At 40.0% G+C, this 15,799-nt stretch overlaps 1 protein-coding gene across 1 annotated transcript; it reads right to left on the bottom strand.

Moving 5' to 3' along the window:
* Positions 1-1,440: 1,440 nt before the first annotated feature.
* prdx4 (peroxiredoxin 4) lies at positions 1,441-5,294 on the bottom strand. Its single transcript, XM_076274249.1, has 7 exons — positions 5,047-5,294; positions 3,147-3,264; positions 2,914-3,030; positions 2,513-2,635; positions 1,951-2,081; positions 1,752-1,786; positions 1,441-1,651 (listed from the first exon to the last, which is right to left on the bottom strand). Exons 1-7 carry the CDS (start codon positions 5,252-5,254, stop codon positions 1,601-1,603), a joined length of 783 nt encoding a protein of 260 aa, XP_076130364.1. The 5' UTR covers positions 5,255-5,294; the 3' UTR covers positions 1,441-1,600.
* Between the last annotated feature and the right edge of the window lie 10,505 nt (positions 5,295-15,799).

Genomic DNA, 15,799 nt, shown 5'->3' on the forward strand with positions numbered 1-15,799 from the left:
TGTAAAGTCCAGAAATTGTATGCTTTATGGCACTGTTAACTTTGCAAGGCAGGTTCATCTGGTCAGTTTTTGAAACAGACACTACAATGTATTGAATAAATCCAAATACTGTGTACACAATATTTTGCCTTTTCAGGAATATTTGTTCCTCTTCTGTTACACATACATCATATGTCGTAGATCAAATTGTCTTTCAATGAATAGAGTATTTCAGAATCACTGCATCAGGAGATCATCTTTATCATGGAACAAATTGTATCATAGTTAGGAGTACACGTTCACCAGTGCTATGTAATTATTCTTGCCTCACTAAATGTCGCAAAGTGTCCTCCTTTTTGGTGATATGAAAATGGCCACCCTAGTGTGTGTGTGTTCAGTCTGTCTGAGTGTGTGTTCAGTCTGTGTCTGTGTATTTTCAGTCTCTCTGTGTTTAGTCTGTCTGTCTGTGTGGGTGTGTGATCAGTCTGTGTCTGAGTTTGTGTTTTCAATCTGTCTGTGTGTTTAGTCTGTGTGTGTTCAGTCTGTCTGAGTGTGCTGAGTCTGTCTGTGAGAGTGTGTGTTCAGTTTGTGTGTGTGACGCTGTTGAGTCTTCTTGATCAGGGTAGAGGTGTTGAGGGTCCAAGAGAGGTACTAGAGAGATGTGGACACCCAGAAACTTGAAGCTGGTGTCACGCTCCACCTCAGTCCCGTCGATGAGAATGGGGGTGTTTTGGTGGGGGTTTTGGTCTTCTAAATCCCATGACCTGTGGGAACCCTACACATTGCACCTCAAGAGTTGCTGTGTCAAACACATACAAGCCAACAAGTTCAAGACAACTCAAATTATTTTTAAGAATTTAATTTAATTCTTCCTGTATTTAGAATTGATCTGTCTGTGAGTGTTCAACCACTTGGTCAGAATAGACCTCTGAAGTTCGCCTACAAAAAAAGCTGCTATCTTTGAGATCCGGTATCTTGTGATATTTCCTATGGGAAAATAACATTGGGGTTTTGAATTATCGCACCTGTTAAACTCTCACGGGGACAAAGAAGTCTGAAATGCCGACGTTTTGCGCAACACACTTTTGTCCTCTGCCTTCGAGTAGGTACTGTGATCTTCGGTACGTTAAGATGGATTTTTGCTACCCCAGAGCTAACTTGCCATAAGTAGTTAGCTTTAATTAACACCCGGATCTCCTTATATGGGCAAAGATGGCCTTTTTTGTAGGCGAACTTCAGGTCTATAGTTCAGGATTTCATGGTGAGGCGCCATCTGTTGGACAGAGAAGTGAAATGTCTTGGGGGAGGTGAGAAATAATGGCATTTATCTGTTTCATAACCAGCTTTAGCGTTACCAGGCATGTGTTTACTTTTGTAGGAAGGAACAGACCATCCGGTCAATAATAAATGTAGATCTGATAGGGTTCATATATATACTCAGAGAATGACAGGAGGCATTCATTATCAAAAGACATCAACTGCTTTTATTTGTTCAGCTGCTTCAGAACATGAACATTGATATTGATCACAAAGCACACCTGACAAACAGACTGCACGATGTCACTGCAGGACTGATGGGGCGAAACGCTGGGGAATTAAACAGGCCTGGGGAATCCGCTCCTCAGTTCAGCTTGTCAAAGTACTTCAGCTTCCCAGATGGGTCAGGAATAATCTACAACAAAGACACACAATTTAGATCCAATAGTCACACACACACACTTCAAACTAACACAGTCTTACACACACTCTTTCACACACACACACACACTTACCGTATCACTGCCAGGCTTCCAACCAGCTGGGCACACTGTGAACACAGTGACAGAAGAGAGAGAGTGAGTGAGAGTGTGTTACTGTGTGTGTGTGTGTGTGTCAGGCTTATGTGTGTGTGTGTGTGTGTGTCAGGTTTATGAGTGTGTGTGTCTGAGTCACTGAAGGAGAATGTGTGTGTATGTGTGAGTAGTACGTTACCTTCTCCATGTTTGTCGGTATATTGGAAAGCCTGCACCAGTCTGAGGGTTTCATCCACAGAGCGTCCCACTGGCAGATCATTCATAGTGATCTGTCTGAGAGTGCCCTTGTCATCGATGATAAACAGGCCCCTACACACACACACACACACACACACACACACACACACACACACACACACACACACACACACACACACACACACACACACACACACACACACACACACACACACACACACACACACACACACACACACACACACACACACACACACACACACACACACACACACACACACACACACACACACACACACACAGAGAGAGGGGGAGAGAAACACAGAGATGGCTGTGTGAAAGTGGGAATTAAAGACCTAAAGGTACACAAAATCCTACAGTTACAGTAATACTGATCGACTGTGCCATTCTGGTGTGTTGGTGTGTGTTTGTGCACTTAAGGGAGTTGGGCAAATTAATCGAAATGCATAAATAACCTGTGTGTGTGTGTGTGTGTGGGGGGGGGGGGTGGGTAGCAGCAGTGTGTGTGTGTGTGTGTATACCTGAGTGTGTGTCCCTGGTCCTCCAGGTAAACGCCGTAGTCTTTGCTGATCTGGTGCGTGAGATCCGACAGCAGGGGGATCTTCATGGGACCCAAACCTCCCTGCTTCCTCGGTGTGTTGATCCTGTCCATTACACAAACAGCAAATCATGGTCACAGGTCAGTGGGGTATACTACGAAGCACGTTAGATATATCTAGGCTATGTAGACATATCAAGGCTTGACAAAGACATGAAATGTGGCGATGAAAATAATATATTTCTAGAGACCTTTGTCTTCTGTCATACTTTGGATGTTGTAGGTATTGTTGTGCATCCAAACTTTTGACTGGTAGTGTATGTGTCTGTGTGTATGTTTACTAGGCCAGGTATGTGACTGTATATTTTATGTGTGTATGCTTACCAGGCCAGGTGTGTGAACTGAGAGTCCACTGAGCATGCCACCACTTCAGCATTGATGGCTCGGAACTCTTGGACGCGATCACTGAAGGCAATGATCTCTGTAGGGCAGACGAACGTGCTGCAAGGGCACACAGACACACACACATTAAACAGGAATTTAACATATCCACACTATTGCTCTTGTTTCATGCACATAACGTGTGTGTGTGTGTGTGTGTGTTTGTGTGTACTTACAAATCGAGTGGGTAGAAGAAGAAGACCAGGTACTTTCCCTTATAATCTGACAGTTTCAGCTCTTTAAACTCTCCATTAATCACTGCGCTTCCTTCCCAATGAGGGGCGGGCTTCGATACTGTTGACCAATCAGAAGTGAGCCATTAGCCACTGACTATGCTGCCTGCACATTCACTGAGACCCTAGTATCCGACCCTAGTATCCGATTCATCTGTGGACACCCTCCGAGTAAGTGAAGAACAATGCATATTGATTGGCTGGTTGATGAACGACTAAACAACTATTACTAAACAACCATGTGGGTAGTATAGCTAAGGAGCTGGGCTAGGGTGCAGTAGCCTGAAAGTTGTGGGTTCAATTCCTAGCTTCCATCGTTGTGCCCTTGAGCAAGGCACTTAACCCCAAGTTGCTCCGGGGACAATGTAATCCCTTGTAATATAGTTGACATAAGTCACTTTGGACAACAGTGTCTGCTAAATTAATAAATGTAATGAAAACTGCTGTGGCAGTCCAGTGCCAGAGTGAGGGGACTGGGGTAATTAAAAATGACAAAGGGGGCAGATCTTTCTATTGGCTAAAACAATAGGTTATCATCCTGCTGTGCCTATAATAAATATTAACTGGGGCCATATCTACACATATCTGAGAGAACGTGATGTAGTAAAGTAGGCTACGCTACCTGTCAACTTCCAAGGGAACGTCAACAAAGTAACGTGTCTGGCAGCTGACTGGTCAAAGTTCATGCCTCTTTTCCCTTGCTCTTTCCTTCTTTTACTTTGTCGTTTTACCTCATTAATCTATGATGATATCTAATGACAACTGATATTATAGCATCGCATTGCAATACCAAGTCACAACAAAAAGCTCAACTCAGAGACCGCATGGCCGAGATATGCGAGCTTCAAACTAAACGTGCACGACTCCAGCACTGGATCCAAGTGCCTTTCACTGACGTGTACTACCGAACATTTGTGCCAACGACTGCTATTTTATTAAAAGGGTCCGCAGTAAATAAAATCATACGCCACACTAATGACAGCTGAAGAGGTCATGCTTAACAAGGCATGAAATGCATGATCTAACGGGGCCGCACATTCATCAACTCAGAGTAACGTTATCGGAAAATACAACTTTTCTGAAGATGGATTACCAGGGAACTATGTTGGAACGTTAGAACGTTAACTTAACTGCAACATTTCAAGGACTTACAACGAGTCCCTGAAATGACAGTGACTTACATCTTTTTAGGTCCGGACAAACACATATTTACATTAAAACATAAATTTTTAAGTAAAACGTAAAACATGCTAAGGTTAAGGAATCGACGACAGCTGAAAAATGATAAAAGCTAAAAGCTAAGATAAAAGCTATTCATTCCATACATCAACATATTCACATCCAGTCTTTTCTAGTAGGTAAAGCAACTTCCTGACTATGAACATGCCAAGTTTCAAAGCTCTCAGAGCTTGTGTGATTGATCTGCACTAATTTATATGCCTTAACTCCAATACGGACAGGCTATATTTTAGTCCTTTTTTTGGTTTTGGGGTGTATAACAATATCTATCTTAGCAGTAAAATGTTTTTAACCAAGAATCCATTTCATATATGGGAGACCTTAGAGATGAGGAAAAACATTGTTGGGTTTAGTTCTACCTCCGGTAGGGGTATCTCAAAAACTAAAGCCCTTTCTGTCCATTTGTCACTAGCCTATATAATACACAGCAACTAAATTAGCTACCAGCTAGCGCCAGCTAACGTTACCATATGGAATGACAAACCCGATGACAAGAGTTCAGTAACCTCTGCATTTAATGATTTAAACGATATCGCTGGTTCAGATTCAATTAAATTAATTAAAGATAGAACTTATATAAACGTTTCGTTGATATCGCACTCACTTTTGGCTTTGCTTAAGTGCAAAGAGTGGTCCGACACAGGCACTCTGAAAGCCTCTCCAGGATAAACGTGTCCACCTGCATAATTATAGCATTCTTGTTTTCCGTTTGCATCTTGAGAGCAAATAACGGCATCTAGAAGCAAGAGCAGACCACAGACGAGGCTTAAACAACGGCTCTGGAAGAGGATGTTGCAGCTTGTTAGCTCCATGCCCAGGACTTGTAAGTTGCACGTCTGCAGAACTACCAGGAAGTTGTATTTGAAGGAAGGAAAACGCCTGACTTATATTTGTCCTACGAGTAGCACCGTAGATCCATAAATGATCACTCCTCAAGACAGGCCAGCAGGTGGCAATCGTACACAAAATCACACGCTCTGCAAAATCAGATAGGCCCTGCATTTGACATAATGGCCACAACAGTGAACAATTTACGTTCTCAAAAACCCGTCACACTACGCTTTACACACTCCTACATCAGTTAACCTTTACTGAAAATGCCATACAATCACTAAACTTAATACCTCACCCACAAGTGACTCATGCTGCTGCTCTTTTTGCTTTTTCATTTTTAAATATAGGTGGCACTACATCGAATGAGTGGTTATAGGATGGGTTGACATGGCCTTTGAGACCAACATACTGAAAAAATTGACAATTGTTCCGTGTCATCCTTGTGGGGCTACATCCAACAAGTTTTGTGCACCATGGTCTTTCATTGTCCTGGGAATCGTTGACACAAAATTACTGAAGAAAAAAATAAAATAAATAAATATTTATTTGCGCGGCGGTCATAATAACTACAAGTAAATCAGCTTTTTACCACCTCAAAAATAGATAGATAGATAGATAGATAGATAGATAGATAGATACTTTATTGATCCCCAAGGGGAAATTCAAGGTCCCAGTAAGTTAAGACATCACACCCAACATACACTACAACTTAAACAGGATGATAAAATAACATAACAAATCCACATGACTAATAAGGACAGTAAAAGATACTAAATCAAGGATCCACATGAATGTACTATATATGAGCATGAGGCTTCGCGCTTGCAGTGACAAGACAGGGACAAACCCTGTGTTTCAGTATACAGTGGTAGGTCTCTATGAGATGTGTGCCATGGTAGTGCATGGTAGTCCAACAGTGCAACAGTGCAGGGATAAAGTCTAGAGACCATCATGAAATATGGCAATATAGAGAAAAATTTAAGCATAACAGTTATAGTATAATTATGGACAATATAAGAGAAACATTTAAACATAGTAATATAAGAATTATAGCAGCAGTGCAAGGATAGGTTTGAAGTAATAGGGTATCAGCCATTGGTCAATTATGAAGTTAGACCACAGTCCAGACTGGGGGATGGAGGGAGGGGTTGTGCATGTGGGCTAATATAGCCAGTAAAACAGTGTAGACATAAGCAGTAACACAATGGGCCAGTGGACAGTCAGTACACAGCATTGTTATAGGAGGTCATGGAAGTGCAGAAGAGGGTATAGAGGGCTGATGTCAAAACATTATTTAGAAAACTCATTCATGCATTTATCTCGAGGGTTATTTACTGCATGGGATTTTTACAGGCCTTCCTAAAAAGACTATCAAACAGCTTCAGCTTCTTGTTTATAAATCAGTAAATGGAGCAGGACCTAAATATACCTATCAGACATGCTTCAACAGTACATACCTTCTCGACCTCTCAGGTCTCAGGAGAAAAACCTGTTAGTAAAACCTAGCCTGAGTATGCCAGCTATGTCAGGCTAAGTAAAACCTATTGTTAGAACTAAACATCGTGAGTATGCAGTTCAGCTCTGGAACCAACTTTTGGATGACATCAAAAAGGCCTGTAGACAGTTTTAAATCTAGACTTAAGATTAAACTGTTCTCAGATGCCTTCTGCTAACTGCACTAGGTTACAAATTCTGAATAAGCCTTTAAATGATTCTTGTGTCTTTTATTTTGTCTTTTTAATTGTTCTTTGTTTTTAAATGATTTTACCTTGTGTGTTTTATGTTATTTATTTATTTATTTATTTTATTACAGTCTTTACCCTGTAAACTATTCTTTGACTATTGCCCTTCTATGCTTTTATTTGCTATTACTGTTTGCTTTTGTTTATGTAGACCTTCGTGTATGAAATGTCCTATATAAATAAACTTGACTTGACTTAGTATGTTGTTCTCAGATAGGAAATCAGAAACATGCTTGAACAACATTTTTTCCAAAAACCTTTGACAAGAAAGGAAGAAGGGAGACAGGTCTACACAAAGCATTGCCCTTTTTAAAAGCTCATTTAACTGGGCACTAATCTGCTCTGAGACATACAGTAGGCTACAAGCCCTTTTGAAATGGGGATAGAAAAGCATTTTGTATATCACCTAGATGATAGTTGATAGTTAATGTACAGAGTTATTACGAATATTTAGTTGAATATCTTTTCCCAATTCAGGTAAAAGGCATGAAGGCAGATACAAAGGCATGAGCAGTCTTTCTGGAATGATCTGTGAAGCCTGGCTCCAATCCAGGAGGATTGAGTCACCTTTAACTTGTAGAGCAATGAAATTTGGTTTCAGTGATCAGGATTTTACTTTTATTCTTTGTTTTTGACTTTTATTTTTTGTTTTATTTTTCAACAAATGTAGATAGGCCTAGTTTAAAACGGCACCGCATTAAGATTTTGTGCAAGTCCCTGGGTAGTAAGATAATAGAGTCCTAGAGAGCATTTCTTTTTAGCTGATCCCCTGATTTGTTTGCCTTTTCCTCTTTTGCTTAACCCTTGTAAATGTGCCATGTGAAGAAATAGTCCATGGGCCAGGACCTAGAAAATCACATATCGGTATCACCTGAGGTGGCAAAATCTACCAATGATTTTTGTAATCCTCCATGCCTGAGGGACATTATTTGGTATGATAACCCTCTCTAAGTGGTAGCTTAGTTGTATTTTTCATAGCTTTTATACCTGCACACGGTGAATTATACAATACAAGCCTATGTACAGATGTGGGTGCCTCAAAGTCTGGAGGAAGGTGGGACATGTCTTAATCCATGTTATATCACATTTAGATGACATAGGCTTCTAGAAAATATAAAATTTAGATGGATGATTTAGTTTTTCATTAATGATGCAGGCTAAATTAAATAAATTGTACACATTTTCGCCTATATAATACATTAATATATACATGCAAAAGGATGGAAAAGGGTGAATCAAGTCCAAACTCATGTTTTGTGACATCTAGAGAGTATATATAGATTAAATGGCTGAATAGGCATGTTTGTCTTTGATAGAGACCATAATGTCTTGGCTGCAAAAATGGTTCAACTTTAGGCTACAGTGGAATTTATAGGTGGATGTGCTCAAACGTTTGAAGACAAGATTAATGAGGAGTCAAAAATATTTTTCTAATTTTCATCACTATCATATTCATCCAGACTGGCATTTATGTTCTCCTCATCCTTCTCTTCCTCCATCTAATTGCTACAAGTTTGTAACCTACACAATTCCGTGCACTTTAATTTGTTTGAAAGGCAGGATCAGTCAGGAAGTTTGCAGGTCCGTACACATTTGCAGGCCAAGTTAGTTTCATCTTTGTCTATGTCTGAATCTTCCTTTGTGTATGCCCTATGGTAATGGCCTTCTGCTGCTACTAAGTCACGACTGGCTATGGATAGTACTCTTTTGTTACCTTTCCTGACGGCTGCTCTTCTGATTTTGTCATCAGCTCTTAACTCTTTGCATTTTGTTAGACTCTCTTTTGTCCTTTGACCTTTCAAATACTTGCTACATTTGTCCCAAAATACAGGTGCTGGTCATATAATTAGAATATCATGAAAAAGTTGATTTATTTCAGTAATTCCGTTCAAAAAGTGAAACTTGTATAATGTATACATTTATTCCACACATACTGATATTTTTCAAGTGTTTATTTCTTTTAATTTTGATGATTATAACTGACAACTAATGAAAACCCCAAATTCTTCTTCTTCTTCTTCTTCTTCTTTTTTATATGGCGGTTGGCAACCAGCTTTTTGGTGCATTACCGCCACCATCTGGACTGGAGTGTGGATCAAATGGTCATCCTACACCAGGGGTCGGCAATTACGTTTGGACCCGGGCCAATTTTTTTTCAGACAATGGCATCGCGGGCCATAGCTTTTGTAATGGGGGGGGGGGGGGGGTTATAGGCCTACTATTTAAATTATTAATTATTATATTATATTAAAATAAACATCATCTAACTTTTAAAATGCATTTAATTTAATTCCATTAAAAACGTTTATTTGCTTATGTGCGCTGTTTTTATGCCGCCTGCTGCATCTCCTGTCGTCTCTCATGAAACAGGCGACTTGCCTAGCAACTTGCCGTAACTAATGTGTAGGCTACAAATATTATTCTTTTGGATGACGTGTAAATGATTAGCTGAACATTGCTATATGCTAGTTATCGATGCAAAATGTCGTTGTCAAAAGCCTTGAAAAGAAAAATTGATTCAGAATGCAGGACCTACAAAGAAGAATGGAAGCAGAGGTATGTGTTGAGCCTGCCTGCATTTCTTAATGCCAAGCCTATTAATTTAACGAAACATAGGCTATTTTTGACCTTGCCCACTGGAAGAGGGAGACAGGACACTGTTGTTTTTTTTTTTGCACAAGATTACGCGCACTCGCGTGCCAATACCGTTCCGACCTGTGCGTCATGGATAACTGCAAGGATGTTCCACCTGTTTTGTCACTTTAGTAGGACTATCATCTATACCTCAATAAATGTTTTGAAATTGATGGGATTGCTGTAGGCCTTTTTTTCTTTTTAAAAACATGGGGTTAAAAAAAAAATTCATTCAACAGCAAATTAACGTCATCTCGCGGGCCAGATAGAATAGATGGCGGGCCAAAATTGGCCCGCGGGCCACTATTTGCCGACCCCTGTCCTACACTTTCCTAAATTCTTTTAAATAACCCAGTTACCTTCAAAAAAGAAAACAAAAAAGTAAAACAAATTTCACCTGATTCTCTTTGCAGTATTTCATTCAAATTTAATGTCATCTGGATTTCACCAAGTTGTGAGATAAATCTTTGTCTGGCTTGATGGTACTCAGGACAAAACATAATTACATGCTCTATGGTCTCTTGACTATTACAATATTCACACATTCCATCAACATGCTTTTTCATGGTAACTAATGTTCTGTTTAATCCTGTATGTCCTAGCCTCATTCTGGACACCACATCTTCTTCTTGCTTGCTTCTGCATGTATTCCTGCTCCTCCCCACCTTTCCTTGAATACTATGCAGGTGTCTTCCAGACTGTTCGTTATCCCATACAAATTGCCATTTTTCATTTATTTTAGCTTTGATTATACTTTTGACTTCAGCTTTGCTGTATTTAATATTCAACTCTATGTCAGACTTCCCTGCTGCTTTCTTTGCACATTTATCTGCTAATTCATTACCTCCTACACCTATATGAGCTGGTACATATATAAATGTAGTACTAATACCAGACTTAAGCAGATTGTTGGCTAATTGCATTACTTCATATACTTTGTCCTGTCTAGACTCAGAGTGACATCGTTTAAGGCTTATTAAAGCTGAGCTAGAGTCTGACGCAATCACAGCTTGCTTAGGTCTATTACTCTCTACCCACAATAAGGCCATCCATATTCCTATAATTTCTGCTGTGTATACAGCTAAATCATCATTGACTCTCTTTCCAGATTCAATGTTTAATTGAGGGATAACATAAGCAACTCCCATTTTCTTATCAGTCTGCTTAGATGCATCAGTATATAAAATGACTGCTTCTTTATATTTGCTCGCAATGTAACTCTGGACCCTGTAATGATCCACTTCAACATCCTTCTTTTCCTCTAATAAGCCCAAGTCTACTGGAACCTCTGACATCAGCCAAGGAGGAACAACAGGATATGCCACTGTAGGGCTTATTTCAAGAGCACTGATTCCCATATTTATTACCTTTTGTTTTATTGTCCAACCAAAACTTTTAATAAGGTAACTCTCTCTCTCTTGACACTGCCATAAGACTGATTGACTCATGTGTTTTTCACTATGACCCCTTAGATTTGTCCAATACACAAGAGACAGCTGGTCTCTTCTAAGATAGAGAGGCATCTCTCCCATCTCTACCTGGACTGCTGCCACTGGCGTGGTCTTAATTGCCCCACAGCATAGCTTCAAACCTTGGTTCTGAATTACATCTAGTTTCTTAAGTGATGTTTTAGCAGCAGACCCATACACTACACACCCATAGTCAAATACAGATCTCATCAGCCCTGTATAAATGGCTTTTAAAGCAGGTCTACTTGCTCCCCATTCAACTCCACGCAGACACCTCATCACATTCAACACTTTCTTGCATTTCTCAATATTTTTTTTTATATGCATTGTCCAAGTTAATCGTTTGTCAAACCACATTCCTAAATATTTGAAGAATTCCACTCTTTCTAAATCTGCCCCAGATAATTTGATTTTAACATCTACATTTATTTTCTTCCTAGAGAAGAATAAAGTCTTTGTTTTATCTATTGAGATCCTAAACCCCCATTGAAGGGCCCATTCTTGGACTCTGTTCACTGCCTGTTGCATCTTACCCACCACAAAATCTATATTTCTTCCTTTTTTCCACATTGCTCCATCATCTGCAAACAATGCCACCCCAACTGAATTTTGTATGTCTTTAAAAATACCATCAATCATTATTGAAAATAATAGTGGACTAACAATACTTCCTTGTGGGACACCATTTTCCACACTGTATTGCTCACTTAATTCTCCATTTATTTTAATTTGAATTGTTCTATTAGACAAAAACCCTTTAATCCATTGGAACATCCGTCCCTTTATTCCCAATATTTTAACCTTTATCAGTATACCTTCTTTCCACAACATATCATATGCCTTCTCAATGTCAAAAAACACTGCCACTACATTTTCTTTGTTCACTTGAGCCTTCCTTATTGTATCTTCAAGGCATACAATGGGATCCATGGTGCCTCTACCTTTCCTGAATCCACTTTGATAATGACTCATTAATCCTTTCGTTTCAACCCAATATGTAAGCCTGTCATTAATCATCCTTTCCATAGTTTTTCCCATCTGGGATGTTAATGCAATAGGTCTATAGTTAATTGCTATTTTAGGATCTTTCCCAGGTTTCCTAATAGGAATAATTATAGACTCCTTCCATGTTCTAGGAATACAGCCATCTATCCATACTTTATTATATAGACTTAACAAAACTTCCTTCCCCTTATCACTTAAGTTCTCCAACATGGAATAGCAGATTTTATCCATCCCTGGAGATGACTTACCTAATTTACTTAATGCCTTATTGAGTTCAGATTTTGTAAATAACACATCCAATACCCCTTCTTCGCTATCCTCAATGTCAAACACATTGCGATATTTTTCAATTGTAACTTCTCTACCTCTTTTTTCTTCTTGATTTAAATTCCCTGAGCTGTGCACCTTGGCTAATGTTTTAGCCATAACCTCTGCTTTTTCCTTATTATTGGTGATCGTTCTTTGCCCCTCAACCAACACTGGGTATCCATATTCCCTTCCATTCCCTTTCATTTTTTTAATCATATTCCAAACTCTCTCCACTGGAGTAGTTCGACCAATAGAGTCACAGAACTTTTTCCAATGATCTTTTTTAGCTTGTCTTATTGTTTTCCTAACTATTGCCTGAGATCTTTTATATTGAACTAAATTCTGAAAATTATGTGTTCTTTTTAACTTTTTAAACGCTCTATTTCTACCTTTAATTGCTTCCTTACATTCTGTAGACCACCATGGCACTATTTTAGTTAACGTCTTAGGCTTAGTTTTTGGGATTGATACTCCTGCTGCAACTACCCCAAATTCAGTATCTAATATTGTGAAAAGGTTCAATATTGAAGACACCTGGTGCCACACTCTAATCAGCTAATTAACTCAAAACACCTGCAAAGGCATTTAAATGGTCTCTCAGTCTAGTTCTGTAGGTAGGCTACACAATCATGGGAAAGACTGCGGACTTGACTGTTGTCCAAAAGACTTCCTTGTGTCAAGCCACTTTTGAACAAGAGACAGCATCAGAAGCGTCTCGTCTGGGCTAAAGACAAAAAGGACTGGACTGCTGCTGAGTGGTCCAAAGTTAGGTTCTCTGATTTGGAAATCAAGGTCCCAGAGTCTGGAGGAAGAGGGGAGAGGCACAGAATCCATGTTGCTTGAAGTCTAGTGTAAAGTTTCCACAGTCATTGATGGTTTGGGGTGCCATGTCATCTGCTGGTGTTGGTCCATTGTGTTTTCTGATGTCCAAGGTCAACGCAGCCGTCTACCAGGAATTTTTCGAGCACTTCATGCTTGCTTCATGCTGACCAGCTTTTTGGAGATGCAGATTTCATTTTCCAACAGGACTTGGCACCTGCACACAGTGCCAAAGCTACCAGTACCTGGTTTAAGGACCATGGTATCCCTATTCTTAATTGTCCAGCAAACTCGTCTGACCTTAACCCCATAGAAAATCTATGGGGTATTGTGAAGAGGAAGATGTGATACACCATACCCAACAATGCAGAAGAGCTGAAGGCCACTATCAGAGCAACCTGGGCTTTCATAACACCTGAGCAGTGCCACAGACTGATCGACTCCATGCCACGCCGCATTGTAATTCAGGCAAAATGTATTGAGTGCTGTATGCTCATACTTTTCATGTTCATATTTTTCAGTTGGCCATTTGGAATTACTGACATGATTGAACTTTTTGATGATATTCTAATTATATGATCAACACCTGTATACATTTGGCCTCATAAAATAAAGTCGTTGGACCTTCCCTTGCAGATTTTATTAGGTCTTTTGCAAGGATCTTGTCAAGCAGTTTCTTCATAGTAAAGATGCTACAGCATTTTCTGTGATACAATATGGATGGTATTCTACCCTCAGGGAGACATTTAGCAAGATCAAGGATTGGGCAATAGGCTCTTATTTCAGCTGCTCCCAGTAGTGTGTTCCATGACTTTATGTAGGTGCCACAAGGTTTATCATCTGAACAATGTATTAAACACTCCCCCTGAATACCACTACTTCCTTCTGCCATGCTTCTCTATTCTGGGATGTACAACAATTTGAAAGAAACAGAGATAAATCAATGATGTGCTAAAATGAGGCCTTTTCCTACTCAGCAACAGTGTGTGTGACTGTGTGTGTGAGAGTGAGAGACAGAGGGAATATATGAAGTGTGTGAGAGAGTGTGTGTGTATGTGAGGGAGAGAACATGTTTGTGTATGTGAAGTATGTGTGTGTGTATGTGAGGAAGAGAGTGAGAGTGTTGTGGCTTGACTGCATTATCAGTATTCTGCCACTCAAAATTCCACATTCAAATACAGTAAAATCAGTAAGCCTACCAACTGAAACTGCTCTCTCACACATAGGCTACATCTCTGTATATTATTTTTGTCCTTTCTTTTGTTCACACACAAATTGGGGAAGTCTACGGTTTACAGCAGACATCAATGCTTGATAATGATGTAAGTACCTTACTTGGGCCGGTAGGGTTATTATATCTAGTCTTTCACAAGTAGCCTAGCCATTGGTCATATATTCTCACACATCAAAAGTAAATACACAAATAAAAATAAACAGGACTCACCTTGTAATCTGTTTTTGACACTACAACCATTGTTGTTCTGTAGCCTAACTAAACTGCTTCCATCCACATACTGGTAGCCTGGGTGCCATACCGAACTTAGTCCCGCCCACAACATTTGAGGTCGGGAAGTTCGGTCTGGCATTGCTCCATTGTGGAGCAAGTATGCTCGCCCTAGATCGGGCGGACCAATCAAATCGGGCTTTACGATGATGGACAGGTGAGCAACAGCGCCTGGTCTATCACGTCATCTGAGCATGCTTAGATTAGGCTTATGTTTGTAACAAAAACGCTGTGGCTAGAAGGATACATGGCTTTTAAGACCCCATATGGAAAATGCATGTTATTTAATGAGGTTTTATCACTGAAAATGATTATTTCTGAAAACTTTGGCCAAAGTTGAGATGTGGGAAAACTCGTGGTTTCACTTTCATCAAGGGAAAACAGCGCTGTTGCATAGACCTCTCCAGAATAAGTCCCGCCTCCGTAACTTCCGTATCCATCCAACTTCCGGTCGTCAAATGTCTATGGGAAATAACATGGCGTTTCGAAAGATCGGAGCTGTCAAACTCTAGGTGACAAAGTAGAAAAAGCTGGTGGGCCGATTGGCCTACACACTTCTGCCATCTAGTTTCCACTGGATTTTTTGATTGTCCACCTGACCACCTGTTCGAGGGATTTGCGACAGCCTTTGTTTGTAGCAAATCAGTGTTCAACAAAATTATTTTTAAAAACGGAGGGGATATAGGCTATCAGTTTTTTCCTAATAGCCTACCCTACTACGTATCTCTTAGGGTCCGTCCCATTTCTCCCCCCTTAAAACTTTCACTTGGTTTTGATTGCCCTCAACATTAAAGCCCCCTCGACAAGGGAAGTGGAGGTGAAGATCTTTCCCTATGAATTGGGACACCACTATATGCAAAGTAGCGTAGCGAACGTACTCACCTATGTCACGCACAGCGCCGACGTGTCTACCGGTAGTAGCCTGCTACTATTTTAATTCAGGAACATGCCCGTTCCAGCGGTCATCGTTGTGTGGGCTGTGCTGGTTTATCTACGTCTGGTTAATCAACAAAGATATATGTGTTTATGTGAATGCCAGAA

The sequence above is a fragment of the Alosa pseudoharengus genome, unplaced genomic scaffold (assembly GCF_046254945.1).
Source record: "Alosa pseudoharengus isolate Yale_2024_CS ecotype anadromous, Long Island Sound unplaced genomic scaffold, YU_APseudo_1.1 YU_APseudo_1.1_scf_8, whole genome shotgun sequence".
NCBI classification, from domain to species: Eukaryota; Metazoa; Chordata; class Actinopteri; order Clupeiformes; family Clupeidae; genus Alosa; species Alosa pseudoharengus.

Bases quoted from the DNA above. Each gene is read 5' to 3' on its own strand.
- prdx4 (XM_076274249.1), bottom strand. From the start codon at position 5,254: ATGGAGCTAACAAGCTGCAACATCCTCTTCCAGAGCCGTTGTTTAAGC. The intron at 1,787-1,950 runs GTAACGTACTAC...CTGTGTTCACAG, and splicing joins TACCGACAAACATGGAGAAG to TGTGCCCAGCTGGTTGGAAG. The intron at 1,652-1,751 runs GTAAGTGTGTGT...TCTTTGTTGTAG, and splicing joins GGAAGCCTGGCAGTGATACG to ATTATTCCTGACCCATCTGG.